Genomic DNA, 17,256 nt, shown 5'->3' on the forward strand with positions numbered 1-17,256 from the left:
AGACAGTTAGACAGGAACACAATAAAATCCTTCACTAGATCTAACTAATCAACCATCATTCACAAAAGACGGTGGTAGGGCATGTTTGCAGAACCCAAAGTCTTCAAAAACCTGCTAACGTAGCCTTACCCAGCACTGTTAACATCAAAAACCTATGATCATGGGAAGCAAAACTACGAAAGAAAACCTGAATAATAAATAACATAGAACTAGGGCTGTAACTAACAATTACTTTCACTATGTATTAATCTGTCTGCTGTATTTATCTATTTTCTTCCATTGATCAATTAGTAATTTAATCTATAAATGTCAGAAAATAGTGAAGAAAGTGCCAAGCACAAGTTCCCAGAGCCAAAGGTGATATCTTCAAAACTGTTTTTTTTTTTAATGATTGACAGTTCAAAGCCCAAAGACGTTGAATTAATAATTATATAAAACAGATCAAAGCAAAAAAGCTCAAATTTCTGATGCTGGAATCGGATAATGTTGAATATTTTTGCTTTATACATCACTTCAGTGATGACTCAATCGTCAAAATGTTTCGATCGACTAAATAATTAGTTGACCAATCATTTCAGCTCTACCTGGAAGAAATCTTGTTGGAAGACAAATCAGAGTTGGACACCCCCTCTGGATGGCTGAGTGGGAAATACAGGCCAGGTTTCCATCCAAGTGTAGCGCAAATTTTAGCCAAATCTCCAGAAAAATGGCAAAAGAAAATGTAAATGAATGCACATTTCCATCCACTACAGCTGGTCAGACTAATTCTCCAGTCGTGTGCCCTTAAAACCACTGTAGAAGAAGAGGACACAACCAGAGACGTTGTTAAAAGCGCGACAGTCATTTTTGGATTTTTGCAAATCGAAAACTGCCACAGGCGGTGAATACTTTTTATAGGCACTGTAGATGCGAATGACAAAGCTAAGGAATAGCAGGCATGTACAGTACATAGTGGCCTTTGGTCAAATCTCCAGCAGAAGAGCTCCATAGTTTACTGTATCCCCGCAGTGAGCACTGAATGGCTGGGTCCTGCTTTATTTGTCTCTTTCGGATAATGACACCACACCTGCCCTCAATTCTCTAAAAGCACTGGAAGCATTGATTAATGGCCTAAACATGGTCAGTGAATGTGACCTACCCATCCAAGAGCTGTCAGTCCACAAGAGTTATCCTACTGAAAACCCTGAGGGTTCACAGCAGCTCCCTGATATAGTGCTCAATAAGCTAATGCTATCTGGCAACAAATACAATACCAGGTGGTGAGCAGGGTTGTAGTTCTTATTTGCAGCGAATCGGTAAAGACTTAAAGTGGTTTCAGCAAACTTTTTTTGCTCCCAGAAAATGAAGAAAAGGGGGATAAGAGTTAAAGACTGGTGGTTAGAGTGAGTGGAAGGTCACAGAATTGATTGTACTTAATTGCTGAAGTAAAAATCAAATCATTTTAGAGGATTGGTTCCCTAGGTTAAAGTGAGTCAGGCTACCAACTTTTTTGTTCAGTCTTTCCAGTTTTAACTTTAAGGAAGCTTCCAAATTAATGGAAAAAGTCAGCGACCAAGTCAGCAAGAAAGAAATAAACAAAGACCTAATGAAATATTTGGTTGAGGCATCATGCAGATGTCTCCGCTGAGTCAACTTTTTTATTTTGGCTGTGTCGTTTCAGGGAGACAACCCAGCTGCAACAGAAGTTTTTTGATAAATGGCGAAAACACTGGCAGTGAAAGTCAGGTCACATTAAGTGCTACTCCATTACCTTAGCCCCTCACAACACGTAACAGCTCTCTGAGCAGAAAGGATCACCTTGAAGTCCATTTCACAACGTGGCTCTTTAAGACACATTCCACAAATTATAGTCCCTCATAGGACCTCGTGCAATGTATTAAATTATATTAGCATTTTACTGTTCATAATTTTGTGGATGTTTAAGTACTTGTTCCCTGGGTTGGCATAGTATGAGTGTGCTACAGCCCATTTAGACTTTGATGGAGAGCACATTTACGCTAGGTCATGACCCAGTCCTTGCAACGTTACCACACTATTCAGTGATTTACATGGGTCAACATGTACTACCAATTTTGGGGGGGGTGCTCACAGTGTTGGAAGAAGTATGACCACACTGTAAAAATACTCCAATACAAGTAAAAGTCTTGAATTATTAGAAGTTAACTTAAAAGGACTCAATGCAGAAAAATGGCCTTTGTAAGTAATAATACTGTTATATATTATATCATTAGATCATTATTACTGTTGCATTAATGCAGCATTTTACCATTGTGATTGGCTGAGGTTGGTGATTGTTTGGTTTATTTAAAAAAAAAAAAAATGAAAATAGTGAGAAATGCTTTAGTAATTATCTAGAGCCCAAAGTGAAACTTTTATATTGCTTGTTTAGTCCAACCAAGAATCCAAAAATCACAATTATTAAAATTAGATTAAAATTATTAAGAGCAAAAGCAGCAAATCATTACATTTGAGGATTTGCCGCTTCTGCTTTTGAGGATTTTTACATGAAACATGACGGATATCGAAATAGTTTCCAATTAATTTTTCTGTCAGTCTACTAATTGTTTCAGCTCTTAATGTACATACTATTGGATGTAGAAAGTAGAAGTAAAAAGTATGATAAAATGGAATGAATCTTACAGAAATACTGGGTTTAGCAATCCCAGCTCGTAGAAAGAAGCTCATTAAGAAAATAGCTTTCAGGGTCTTTAATGTTTTACAGTGTTTATAGTGTTTGAGTATTTCGACCTTTAATTACAGTAAGATCGGGACAATTTGGAACACAGCTTCATCCGAGTAACAAGGTTTGTGTGAAATGGATGTAAGGTTGAGGTTTTAGGGATAAAATCCATTTATTTTACAAGACACTAGACAGCAAAAACAACCAGGAGGCCATTTGATAAATCATAATCTGCAATCCCAAAAATTCAAAAAGAGATCATTTCAAAACATTCAACTGCCATGACAGAAATGCCCCAGTATGATGGATACAGTGTCTTCTATGCCATGCATTTTCTATAAATCTTGTGTAAATCTCTAAAGTTCATTAAAGAGCCAAGTCAACATATTACCCACAGACCAGCAAAACAAGTCAGGGTTTTTCAAACAGATGATTCCCCAAGTCCTCAAAATAAAATCGATCCTCGACAATGCCAAGATCGCAAAAAACACATAAACGCCGCTGGTCAGAAATACCTTCACATCGCCCTACCTCTCTCTCCAGCAGTTCGCAACTGACCACATACAGTATGGAGCTCTGCCCTGTGTAGTAATCTTCTTTGATTTGAACGTCGTTTCTGAGCTTTGGCTTATTCCAGATCTCCTCCTTCCATTGTTCCTTGTGGATCTTTAGTAGCTGCTGTTTAACTATATTATTATCACACTGCAAATTACTCCTTAAAATAAAATGTAAATTAGGCAGAGAAAATGTCACAGCGAGCTCTCTTGACCAAGATTGTGTGCTCTTTCCCAGTTAAAGATCTTTTTGGTCAGTCTTTCCTCTGACAACTGGACAAGGTGGTACCACAGCTTAACTATTTCAAAATTTCTGCCAGATATACCGCAACGTATTTATATCTGAAGAATGAAATGGCTTGAAAATAATGTCACAGGAGGAAACAGCAAAACAAAGAACAACATTAGGTTTTTATTTGTCTGCCATCCTCACGTTTGGCCTTGCTTTACAACAAGTAAACCAGAGGAGCAGAGGTCAGTCACTAATTGAGTGACCTATACTACACACAAAGGTCAGCTAATATTAAAAAAAAAAGACCAGAAACTATGAATGATAGTTCAAAAAACAAAAAAACACATTATCACATTATCGCCAAATTTCTGTCAGGCCTATACTGTATCTGAGTGGTGTTTGAGAATTAGCATTTGATGGACAAGTATCACACTTTTCCTAGTAAATAATGAGTACAATATGAAGTTCATAATTAATCCTGTTTGTAGCGAGACTTAATAAAACATTTACTCAGTTTTCAAGAAAAACATGCAAACAAATTTCCGGTCTCTCCCTCTCTCTCTCACTCTGTCCATCTCTCTGTCTCTCTTCTTCTTCTTTTCCCTAGCAAGTCACCTTTTTAAGCACAAGAGCACACACACACACACACACACACACACACACACACACACACACACACACACACACACACACAAGCGCACTCCTCACCATATTGTTGCAGGGAGAACTTGTGCAGAGACATAAGGTCTCATTAATTTCTGCTTGTCATCTTTCAACAGGGAGCTGTCATATGTTTGACAACACATACTGTACAGAATATACACACATGCATGCACAGACATACACAGACACACACACACACACACACACACACACACACACACACACACACACACACACACATGCATACATCACCCTCTGGTTAGTCTCCAGGCTGCTGTCATGACACTCCCAGCTGATGTCCGTCCCACTCCACTAGTCTCACGACTTTTGAGGCAAAGATAGAAAACACTTGTCCACCTTATTTTATCCTGTGTCTACATGCGCATGCACACACACGCACACACGCACACACACACAGTAAATATGGCTGATACTTTCATAAACAGTACACAAACCCACCTCCATTACTTTATTGTTCTTTCCTACCTTCTGTCTTCCCTCGTATTAATTTCAGTTTTTCTATTTTTCCTACTATTTCTCTTCCTTCTTGTATTTCATCTCTTCATTTCGTCTGCTCCCATCTTATCTTGTCCTCTCTAGACGATGCACCATAAAGTCACCATAAATTACCCACAGTTCGTCATGCATATTTGTAAAACTTGTTTTTATTTGTAGATCACGTAACATGCATTTGTCAGCATTGTTGAGACTAATTTCTCTCCATACTCGGAGAGCAGAACATAGATGGAGAGTGTTTGTTTGTTGTCTGCTTACTGTATAAGCACGAGGTTTTTTTGGCATAAATACTGTTGCCCCCGTTTAAACCCGTCAATTTCATGTGTCATTAGTGGATTATATGTGGATAAAGATTATCCCCTTACTGTAAAAAGGAACCCATAAATTATCCTCTTAAAAACACATCCAAGACAAGACACATTAGGAAAAGATCCGATTGCTTAAAACATTTCAAGAGTTTATTCAAATGTAAATTGTGATCCACCTCTTCAAGCCACATTTCTGAATTTCATTCGAAAACCAAAACTCCTCTTAATGCATGGCATCAAGTGACGCTGCTGTCCAGGAAGCATGAACAGCTCAGATTAACACACACTGAGAAGCTGCACTGGACAGTAGTCGCCTTTACTGCATCTGCCTGCATCCTCCACTAACTTCAAGAAATTGTTCTGCTTATTTATTTATTTTTTTTAAAGAGGATTGTTGTTATTATTAACTATTTCCTGTGTGAGTAGACATGTTCATTTGATGTCATGTCACAAACTGGGGTTTGAGAAATTGTGCCTGTCCTACTGTATGAACACAGACTTAAAGGGACTTTTTGCTTTGTTCCTACAATAATATGGACGATGCAATCCTAACTTCCTTTGTTGTTGCACTGGATGTATGATGGGGCATTTTCAAACCTACAGTTAGTTTGCTCTGTTCCAAATCATCACTGGATAAGTTGCTAGTCCAGGTCAGACATTGATTCATTCTCCATCTAGCTCATCACCATCCCAGTATGCAAAGCGCACCTGGCTCTGGGAGCCATTTAGCTCAGACTTGCCAATTCCACTTTGTAGTTGGGTCAGATCAAGATCAGACCACTTTTCCACCACAAATGAACCACTGCAGAATTCATTTGTGACCGAACCGAGACCACTACTTCCCCTATGGGGTCTCGTTGCAGTTGTTTTGGTACACACCCAAGAACAATTGCTGTGTTCAGATCTGCCTAAACGAATTGCACCAAGGGGGAAAACAAACTATTCTCCAATTCAGCAATACTAAACAACACAGGTTTTACAAAGCCTTTAAATGTATGTTAAATTTGCTCGATCTAGAATTTTGAAAAATCAGTCTACTGTGTCATGGTCATTTAAGTAATGATAATACCGTCCAATAAATGCTGTACACAAACAAATATGTGGTTATAAGAACATGTTAAAAGTAATTTCCGATTTAGTTTTCCGATTTGCACATAAAGGGGAATGAACATCTTCTTGCACTTTTTTACACCAAAAAATGAATATTCCTTTTTTGCCATAAAGCAACACAGCAAAATTTCTATGGAATTTAATCCTTTTTGATAGAGGGTAACGTGCAGTGGAGCAGATAGTTGAGGCTGCAAATGAAACCTATCATTTGTTTATGCAGTTACAATTTCTTTAGTAATGATTTGATCATTTAAAATGCTGCATTTAGATCCTTTGAAATGCAATTTCCTCTTGTCTCCTGTCCTCAATTGCTCCCTTATAACTTCTCTCACCTCCTCTCCCTCCCTCATATATTACATCTCCTCCTTTTCTCCTTTCCTGCAGGCTGCCCTATGCAGGCTACTTTGGAGGAGTTTCAGGCCTCAGTAAAAAACAGTTTCTGAAGATCAATGGCTTCCCCAACGAGTACTGGGGCTGGGGAGGAGAGGACGACGACATCTACAACAGGCAAGTGTGGAAAGATATAGCATGAGCTTTTTAATTTTTTATGAAGGCAGTAAAGTTTGGAGAATCAAATGATGAATACAGCACACAGAATATACATCTGCCAGGGTTATGTTCAGTAGTCTGTTTGGAATAAAATCCTCGTCAGACAACCAGCTGCAGCACCTGCACACATATGTACGGTTACACACATTCATAAAAATATTCACATTATTTCAGCCTCTACTAGAAACTAAGGCAGTAAAATGTGATGAAATCAAGCCTCTAAACTGAAAGTGACACTGACGTTCTTCATGGAGTGGGTGATTTATTCTAATTGTTCAGAGAACGAGAATGACTAGCAAATAAATTAACCATTTGAAGCACTTGAGTCAGCTTTAAATGACTGGCTCAAGTTCACTAATTATATTACTGTTGAAGTGTGCTGACATTAAACCTTGGGGAAGAACATCTGTTTGACAGGAAGAGAGAAAGATGACTTAAGACTGCTTAAAGGCGTTGAACCACTTACAGGGCCATTAGATTAATATATCACCTGCTCGGACGGTTGTTTGGACTGAAAATTGTTTAATTATCTGGTGAACTGATGATCTGACTATTAAACATATAAGGACTGCAACAATGCACAGTCATCCATCTATTTTTCTGCTATAGGAACACAATAAATAAGGATCGCTAGCATGGAAATACCGTAATGAAACTTTTCATGGCACGTTAAGTACCACTGAAGTTTTGAATTCCCTGATATCCGCTCAGTTACACAGCTCCACCACTCACATCAACAAACAGAAAATGTCAGCTTCATATCCCTGTAATAAACTGAAATAAACATTTAAGGTGGCGTAAAGATTTTCTCAATTGAGGAAATTGTCAGTTGTTGTGTCAAATTAGCTTCAAAAGAAAAACCATTTCAGTCACACAAACAGATACATTTGTATTCAGAAACTGAGGCTTAAGTACACTAATTATAAACACACACACAGCTATACACACTCACGCAGCAGGAGAGTTCTCCACAGACAAAATGTGACCTCCATCTTCATTGTATCTCTAATCTTTGCTATCTGTTTTTCTTTTCCTCTGTCTTTGTCCCCCTGTCACTCTTTGTCACCCTGTCACAGCTTATCTTTCCCCTCTCAGTGAAATAGCATTATGAGAAAACTGAAACTATATAATATAAAAATAACATTTGGAAATTGGTATGCAGAAGATTACAGCTGTTTTGTCAGCATCTGGCAAGATGTGATCAAAGAAATCTACAGCATTTGTGGTTCACTGAATAGTCGTATTGTGTGTGCATGTATGTGTGCACGCAATTATGTGCCTAAGGAGGAAAGATGGAGATCAGCCCCTAACTTTTTATTGGATGATAGCTGGAGTAGGCCATTAGATGCTGTAGATTTCCCTAAGGATATTTTCTGCTCTCCAACTGAGCAATTTCAGCTGCTATGAAATGTGAAGTGACATGCAGGAGCATCATTAAAGAAAAAAGAGAAAGTTCAGACATTGATTTCTGCTATTCAAATTTACCTTAATTTTCAAATTCCAACCTAAGATAGAAATTTTAAATCTCAGAGGAGACACGTTCCAATGTAAACACTGTTAAAATTTATGTGAAATGATTTGGTTTTTTTATATATTTCTTTGGATAAAGTGCAGATTTTAAACTAAATGACATCTGGTTGAGATATGAATCAAAGAGCAAGTTTCTTTGTGGCATTTGCTTCCTCTGTTGTCTTTCATAGTTAAAGTAAGACTATGTAATGTAAGTATTGCTGAACAGCGGCTGCAAGTGGCAGTTACAAGATAATGGCTAATTGAATTGCCTTCATTATCCAAGATTGTCTGGGGTCAGTCACTTTAATGATATCAGTGGGGCATCCTGTTGGTGTAGAGGTTTACCATGCCATCCATATAATCCCTGCAGTATGTCCCTGGATTGAGTCCATCCAGGGAACTGTGTTGCATGTCATCCCCCATCACTCTCTCTCCCTCATCTTCTGTTAGCTCTTCACTGCAAACCAGAGTTTGTCAGAGTGTGATACACATATCTTTTTAGATTCAGTGTGACGTAAACATTTTGTGGATATCATCATCTCCCGATGTCCATCACAAATAAATGCTTAAAAATCATTAAAAAAAAGAGATTCCTTATAACTAAGGATCAACATGTTTTTTCACATATCTTCTGTCGTGTCACGGTGGGAAAGGCAGGAAATCACTAATCAAAGTGTAGTAGTGTATGTTTCAGGTTGAGGGAAAGTGGGTACACCAAAATAGTTTTATTTTTTAACCAACATCAGCAAAGATACTTGGGTGCAACAACAGTGAACAGTTGACTTTGCTGGAGAGTTTGCAAAATATTGCAAATACAGATGGAAAGTGGAGAAGTGTGTTATGCTGCAGGAGTTGAGAAGTTTCTTTGGATATTTTGATGCTTTTTTTTTTTTCAATATGAGTCTGAACTCAATTGTGGTTGTGAATCCAAGCAGAAAACCGTATAATTGCTGTCTGCCTTTCAAAGCCCACAGGCAGTGAGTGTTCGATGGTCAAACAGTTTAAATCTGCCTTATATTGACATTACATCCTAAGAAAATTAGGATGTGATGTTAAATTAAATATCTCATCATTAAAATCTAAAGCTCTAGTTAGCATTTGACAACTTTTAGGTACCAAGCCCAAACATACTGTATACCACACGAATGACTCTTACAGCTATCAGCAAAACTTTTACATAAAACTGTAGACAGATGACCGCAAACTCAGCCGAGCTAGCTGAACACTCCCCTCCCTGCATGAGACGTCCCAGAGCTGAAATAAACAAATATCTGGAGAAGAAAATAGAACTTATAGCAAAGCTCAAAACCCAGATATTTTTTTCAGGTGTTGGTGGAGACCAATCTTGAGCTAAAAGTCCTGTAAATATTGGACATACATTCGTCAGGTGGCCAGAAACATGACTCCCAATGTTCATGTTACTCAGTGTCAGGTGGATGTGTAAATGGAAAGTTGTTTGTGAAAAAATTTGCTCACATTTGCCCACTCGAGGTCAAAAGAAGAGAGAAATCGGCATAAGCCACAGCAATCATTTATTGCATCACCTTAAGAGGCTTTAGAAAGAACTTAAACTTAGAAATTGAATTGCTATACATAGCGTACACAGTATTGCAGAGTGTCTTGTTTCAGAAATATATTGACAAATATCTCCGCGCTAGAAGAAATTACAATAGAGAGATGACCCTAAATGTCACTCTGCATACGGTGTACACCTATTCTTATTTCCTCATGTGTATTTATACAACTTGTACATTTTTCTTTCAGCTGTGGATGAAAGTAGAGTAAGTGCAGATAGACTGTAAAAAGTCCCAAAGTTAATATTATAGTAAGTTAAAGAAAGAACAAAAAACACTCATAGGTACAAGCAAAGAAAGCTGAGCATGTAGGTTGTGTATTGCTTCATACCGAGGCTCATACCACCCCCCAGAATCAACGTTTGCTTTTCAGTGCTGGCTTGTTTAAAGCCTTTCATGGAGCAATCTGAAGGGAAATGCCCTTGAAAACACACTTGGACATGATGTTAAAAGATGACATCATGTGGACAGAGTCGTGTGTGAATGTTGCTGAGGCTATCTCAACATGTGCAAAATGTATTCGCACGAAATTTTATTCAGACGTTCATGGTTCCCAGAGCATGAATCCTAATGACTTAGGATGACTAGTGATCATCTGATTTTTACTCTAGCTTCACCATGAGGTTCACATTTGTGGTTTTGAGTAAAATGTCTCAACAACTGTTGGATGGATTACCATGAAATTGGTTCAGACATTCACGTCCCCCTAAGGATGAATTGTAATAACATAGATTCTCTCTTTACTTCCCTACAGTACCATAATCAGGTCCACTACTTTGGTTTATAACCAAATAGCTCACCTGCAGATGGGAATGTAACTTATAACTGTACTTGTTATTGAAATCCTTAAAATATGTTCCATAACTCCATATATTTTTGATTAATTTTTGCAGAACATACAGGTGGAGATGTAAAATGTCACTTTGCCTGGTCCTCCAGTGACAGACAAGCAAATACAGATTTTCCCTTCAGGGATCAATAGAGAAAAAGCTTTTTATTAGTTTTATTTGGAGGCATTTGCAGGCATAATTTTTGTGTGATCTGAAGCTGAAAGGGTATAGCAATACAGGCTGTAGCTGTGTGCAGAGGGGAAGATGGAGTCTTAAGATGAGTGAACTAAGAGGCAAGCCGGCTTAGTCTCGCAGGACTCAGTAAAATGACTAGAAGAGAAGGATACAGGAATGGACAGATAAAAGAGCAGCGGTATAGGTCAGAGTGTTTGGCACCCAGGAAATCAGCCCCTTGTTTTTCCTCTGTTGTTAAAAGGTAGCAGGGTTCACGGGTTTGAGCCCCGTAAGTAGCCAATGTGTCCATCAGCCTAGTGTCCTGTCAAAGTGTACTTGAACCCAACACTAAACCTCCACCTGCTCATTCGTTGATAGCGGCTCTGGAAAAAGGAGCACCCACTAAATGACTAAATTGCTCTTTCACAGTCTACTTCAGCTACTACCCTCACTCCTCTCCAACCCTCCAACTCTCTGCGCCTCTTTCCTTATCTCCCTCTCTTGCTTCCCTCTAGCAATTTCCTTTTTTATGCTGGTTTTGAGGCCACAGACCATGGCATGGCCACTGCCTGAAATGGGTCCAGCTAGCTTAATGCCAGCCCGGGGGAACTAGCTGTTCCTGCTGCCCAGTGCAGCCCGAGCCTGTAGCGGAGAAGACACATGCCACTTACACAACTGCCATTGCCACTTGCCCACCCCCCTCCCCTGTCTCGGAAGTTGGTGGATATTGCAGATAGAGAAGAAGAGAGAGGAAGGGTTTTCGTCCTCACCAGCCTCTCACCCTCTCTGAACACGCAATGGTAGCCTTGGGTAAAGTCTGTACCTCTCCCCAGGGCTTCCCTGGCAGAGCAGCTTTCAACACACACACTCATGTCTTTCCTTGCCCTTTCCCCTTCCTCCCTCTAAACCTACCAGCAGTGGGTTTCAGCAGAGCCTGAGCCAACATCATGTACACATGAAGCCACAGCAGCACAAGGACTGCACATGTTTCTGTGAAGCCTTTTGTTGTGCCTTGTGAATTGCTGTAAGTGTCAGGATATTTTGGGCTTAACACTCTGCGCATGCCAAGTTTTGGATAAGTTCAACCACGCTTCCGGGTTTTGGATGTCTCCACCCTTCGGGCAGGTCTGCAAACACTGTTAAATCTCATCGTTTGACCTATTTTTTTCAGTCATCTTTTATTGATGCCCTCTTTTTGCTTGAACCCCCAGATCTGTGTGTCAAAATGTCTAGGTCTGGGTCAGCACATGCTCACTATTTAGCTCTGATCAGAAGGGATATTATAATAACCGCAGGATTATTTTAGGAATTCAATAACCTAGGTAAAAAGAGAAAAAACTAACATTTTAAGATTTTATGGTCCAGCATTTTGGACCTGTGAAGTCCTTTAGTAAGGAGCGTTGCCAGAGTTGTAACTGGCCACAATGAAAGAGTATGCAAGAATACAAGTTGTTTTCCTGGATCCCTCAGCAGTCATTGGTTGCCCGTTGCAGGTGATCCTGGATGCAGCAGCAGCTTCAGTCCTCTGTCTGTATCTACACAGGATATGTTCAAGCACGACATTGAGCGTAGGTCACCCACATTATGGCAGCGCTCAGAGAGCAATACATAATTACTGTAGTTACACGCATAAAACGGAACTTGAAAATATGATATGGAATGCGTATACACAGGTTATTCACAAGTACAACAAGAGCCATCACATGACCTGCGTAGACAGCTGGATTAATTAATAGGATTATTTGAAGTGCACCTCTTCGTTCAGTCCCATGCGCGACTGAAAAACACGGCCGAAACGTGTCCTGTGTTGACTCGCCGCCAGAGGCAGCGCCGCACCATGCCTCTGGAATGCTACCAGTAGCATTCTTTCTTTGAATTACATGAGGTTCAAAAACATTTTTTGGCTGTGAATCAAAATAATTTACAACTGATTTAATCTGCTTAAAGTAACAAAGGGGCAGGGTTTGCCACATCAGGGAACAACAGGGAACTCCAGGTCAGTCACTCACTCTCCTAATTGATAATTTAGTCATATCTGTTCTTAAAGTCCTTTGAACGTGGTCCCTGGGCAAATACAAGTGAGCACCCACAAGGTTTGACGGGGAGAACAAACAAGTCCCCCTGGGTAAACAGAGCAGGCAGGCACATTTTCCTCATGATAGAATACTATCAATGTCAGTCACAGAACAGAAGTCAACATAACACAGTAGAAAGCACCTCCTTCACATTGAAGGAGAATCAATGTGGGGTGAAGACGAGGTGGCGGAGAGAAGCAGCAGCGAACACAAAAAGCAGCACGATTGTGCAGAATGTGACAATTCAATGCTTTCTATCCCAGTCAGGTTCAGAAACACTTGAAGCCAAAAAAAAAAAAAAAAAGAAAATCATATCACTCAGATTCTAGAGCATCTCCACTGGCGACCTGGTGATTGACCTTGACTTTGCTCCTGGTCTATAAAGCACTTAAAGATCTGGCCCTGGAATATGTTTCTGACATGCTTCCAGTTTACCAATCAGCGGGTCCCTCAGGTCAAATGATAACACAGTTTCACCAAAATCTGGAGATAGTGTCCTAAAGTATGGAACAGCCCGCCTGTGATTTAAGGTTTGCACACAATCATCTTTTTAGAGTAAAATAGAGACATTTTTTTAAGTTAAGCTCTTAATTTGCTTCGTGTGTGTGTGTGTGTGTGTGTGTGTGTGTGTGTGTGTGTGTGTGTGTGTGTGTGTGTGTGTGTGTGTGTGTGTGTGTGTGTGTGTGTGTGTGTGCGCATCCATGCACACACGCTTGTAAAGTATCAATCAAATAAGGGGTGTATTAGTATTTTGGTATTTAGAGCTGTCCACCATGCCAAAATGATGGACAAAACATGATTTCTTAATTAAATCTGGTGGTCATAACATAAACCTCCTCACACTGATGTGTACTATTACAGCTTGTGACCTCCCAGTGAAGGCCAGCCCCCCCCAGTAATGAGGGATGCGCTAAAAGAAATAGCATGTACAGGGAAAGGGAAGAATAGAAAAAAGGGAACATCCTCAAGAAAATGAGAAGCAAGAGCAGGGAGTGGAGTTGCAGAAGGAGGGAGCGGAGGGTAAAAGAGGAGGGAGAGACATGAAGCATTGAGTGGAAGGCATGGTCCGACAGAACATGCACAGTCATTAGCTGCTGGTATGGGAAATCTACATGTAGTCAAGCAGTGGAGGACAAACTGACCAAAATGGAGGCTTATTTTAACTTGTAATAAATAATCACTTTGGATCAAATTACTAAGTGTAAGATAAAAGATGTTGATTGTAGTGACAAATCCACACAACTCTGCTGTTCCCCTCTGTCTTTCAGGTCATTGTTTTGGGTATAAAGCCCCTAACTTCACAGATTTATTTGTTGTGGGCTATTTTTGTTTGTCTCTATAGGAAACTGATGGATATTGCCAACTCTTTATGAATTGTTACATAAACATAATTCCATAATTTCCTATTTTCTTCTTCCATTTCCCTTATAATTTGTACCAAATTGCGTTGACCTTTCTCCGAAATATCCTTGTAATTTACAGCTATATGCCAGCTAATTTTTAGGAAATCATGAGGAAAGTTTCCAGGAAATAGGTAATTGGCTGGAATTACAGGAACCATAAAATAAAGCATTACCCTTTAGTCTTTTAAGAGAACATAAAATTAGGTCTTAAGTTTATACTCCCTTTTAAAATATTTTTGATATTACATTGAATTGATTATTAGCTTTCAGATCGGCTGATTTGGAGGTCACAGTTTCCACCTCACATCCCTTCTCACATCTCAGACACAAGATTCATTTATTTCAGTGATTTTGATGGGCTACAATGTCATTAAACAACCCTGTTTAAAAAGTGTGCAATCTTTCAGTTTATGTAGGAAAAAGACAGCACTCTTCTAGCACCCAGATGTGTTCCTCACTTTTCTATTACTTTACTTCCTACTTAGCATCTTCCAACCCTCCACACACCACCACCACAATCACCACCACCACCTACGCCTCCTCCTCCTCCTCCACTTCCTCCTCCTCCTCCCATTTCGTGTCTGCAGGAGGAGGGAACTGAGGCAGGATATCGGACTTAGCTCCCAATTCTCCTCCACTCCATTGCTCTAATGCAATTAACTCCACTGGTGGGAATAAGACAGGAGAGCTGGAGAAATTCTTGATTAATCCAGTCAAACAGGTCCATGTGTGTGTGTGTCCAGACCACTGTCCAGACTGCTGTGATAATGATGTCCTTAAACGCGCACACGCAGACACGCACAGACACACACAATCTCACACACACACAGTCCTCCTCTGTCTTAGGCTGCAAATGAAACTTTTCATGGTAGATCATATTAGCAGGCAGATTTTTTTCCAAGGAGAGAGAGGTGCTGGACAGTCCACTCTAATTAACAAAATTAGGAACTTTTCAAATGGACAAGGTGTTTCCGTTAGTTAAATACGCTTTAATACTTAATCGATTAACTCCGGGATTCCAACTGTAGCTGCATTTATATGGAGCCTGGATAAAATTGCCTTATTTAAAATTTTACTCTTAAGATTTCAGTCCTGACAAAGACACAGCACTCCCTGTGACTGCTTCACAGTAAAAGGCATTCAATGTCAAATGCTGTGAAGAAGCAGCAGTAACACTAGATTACATGCTGCACTGTTTCCTGTAAATCTCTTGTGTATTGGTAAATACTTTGAATCCAGAACTAAAAAACTACTATATAGATAGATACAATCAGTTGCCAGTTTATTAAATACACATAACTAAAAATGATGCAGTCTAAGGCAACAGTCCTGCAATTAGTCCTTCCTTGATGAAGGTTATGATGTTCAGTTTTTGTTTAAACTGTTTTAGAGAGGTGTTGATTCAATTGAATTGTTTCAATCACTTCGTCCACCACATTTATATTAATGAGGGTAGGCTGAGTAACGTTCACAGTTGAATGGTATGTTTTGACACTTTCATCTGCTTTGCAAAAAGATTTTATCGATTTTGTGTTCATATGATCCAGTTTTCTTAATTTGTAATATATGTTACTGTCAGACTTCGAATGCCTGTTTCCATATTAATAAAGGTTGGTGGACTGTGTAAACACCAGTGACAACAGTTGAAATTGTGATTTTTTTATAAATATATGAAGTCAGAGGCTGTTACTTCACTCTTATCATGGTGGAACTTTGCGACACTGACCCGGTCTTCTTCACAGCGGTCTCCTTCTGTCTCTCCATCACAGCTCCCAGTCGTTTTCACTTGACTCCCCAAAGAAGTATTTAAAGGACCCCCATAGTGGGTAATTTTGCAGCAGCCACCCACTTGCTGCGTTTTTGTGGAGGTGGCTGTCGAATGCGTAAGCTCCGGATTATATACATCACACAGGGGACGCTGAAGAATTCCATCCTGCAACTCTGCTGTGTCCTCAGTGTCCCATCCATTACATAATATTCACACTACGCTGTCATGCTATGTTACTGCCTACTACTGTCAGAGTAGTGAAAAATAATGACTGTACCGATGTGTTGTCAGAGTGTGTGTGTGTGTGTGTGTGTGTGTGTGTGTGTGTGTGTGTGTGTGTGTGTGTGTGTGTGTGTGTGTGTGTGTGTGTGTGTGTGTGTGTGTGTGTGTGTGTGTTTGTGCTCCAGCAAAAGTTTTGTTTTGCTCAAGGACACAATTCTCTGCTGTCTATAAGAATGAAGAGAAGCTAGTTGAATAGTTACTACACAGCACATTACAACACACATACGCATCCACACATAAACACAAAACCCTATAAGGTCACAGCTGAGGTGGATGTTTCTCTCAGACATTGTTTTTGCGGCAACACACTGTCCCTCTGATACTACACAAACGCTACATAACACTTAGCATAATTTTGTCAAGTTTAGTACATTTTGAACTCAGAACTCAGACAAGAGACTTTCAAGAGTTCAAAAGCAGTTTATCGTAGACTTGAAGTGGTTTGGGTATAGTGAGGTGGAGCCAGAGTAAACAGGGGAGCAGAGCAGGCAGTTGAAGCTTGGCAGTCAGCTGGAACGGCAGACAGATGAGGAACTGGGCAAGGCAGGCAAACTGGAACGGCAGAAGATGATGAACCTGAGGAACAGACGTACACACAGTTAACTTGGTTCAGGCAAACACGAGAGATAAACTAACAAGAGCAGTAATTTGCGTTAGTACCGCGTTGGCGAACTGGACGATCTGGCGAAGACTGTGTGAGTGTGGAGCCATGGTATGACTCCTGATGGTGTTTTATGAGTAGATGAGTAACAGATGCGCAGGTGATTTGGCGGCAGGAGAGAATGGATCTCCAGACCCAGCTCAATACACAGACGCACACACACGCACACACACGCACACACACACACACACACACACACACACACACACACACACACACACAGCCACACACAGCCACACACAAACAGAGTAGAGCCCAACATGGGACCAACAGGAAATAGGAGGGAGAGGAGCAAACAGCAGAAACACTAAGAATGAGGGAGCGGCACAGCTAACACTTCTGTGTGTGCGTGTACTTTTGTGGAA

General features: G+C 40.0%; 1 protein-coding gene across 1 annotated transcript in view; it reads left to right on the forward strand.

The window, feature by feature from the left end:
- The window catches only part of b4galt2 (UDP-Gal:betaGlcNAc beta 1,4- galactosyltransferase, polypeptide 2), a 152,408-nt gene that overhangs the window by 117,347 nt on the left and 17,805 nt on the right, over window positions 1-17,256 (forward strand). The window contains exon 5 of the mRNA XM_040144001.1: window positions 6,448-6,570. Coding sequence (XP_039999935.1) covers window positions 6,448-6,570 — 123 coding nt within the window. The remainder of the gene's footprint in view (window positions 1-6,447; window positions 6,571-17,256) is intronic.

The sequence above is a fragment of the Xiphias gladius genome, chromosome 14, assembly GCF_016859285.1.
Source record: "Xiphias gladius isolate SHS-SW01 ecotype Sanya breed wild chromosome 14, ASM1685928v1, whole genome shotgun sequence".
Lineage (NCBI taxonomy): Eukaryota > Metazoa > Chordata > Actinopteri > Istiophoriformes > Xiphiidae > Xiphias > Xiphias gladius.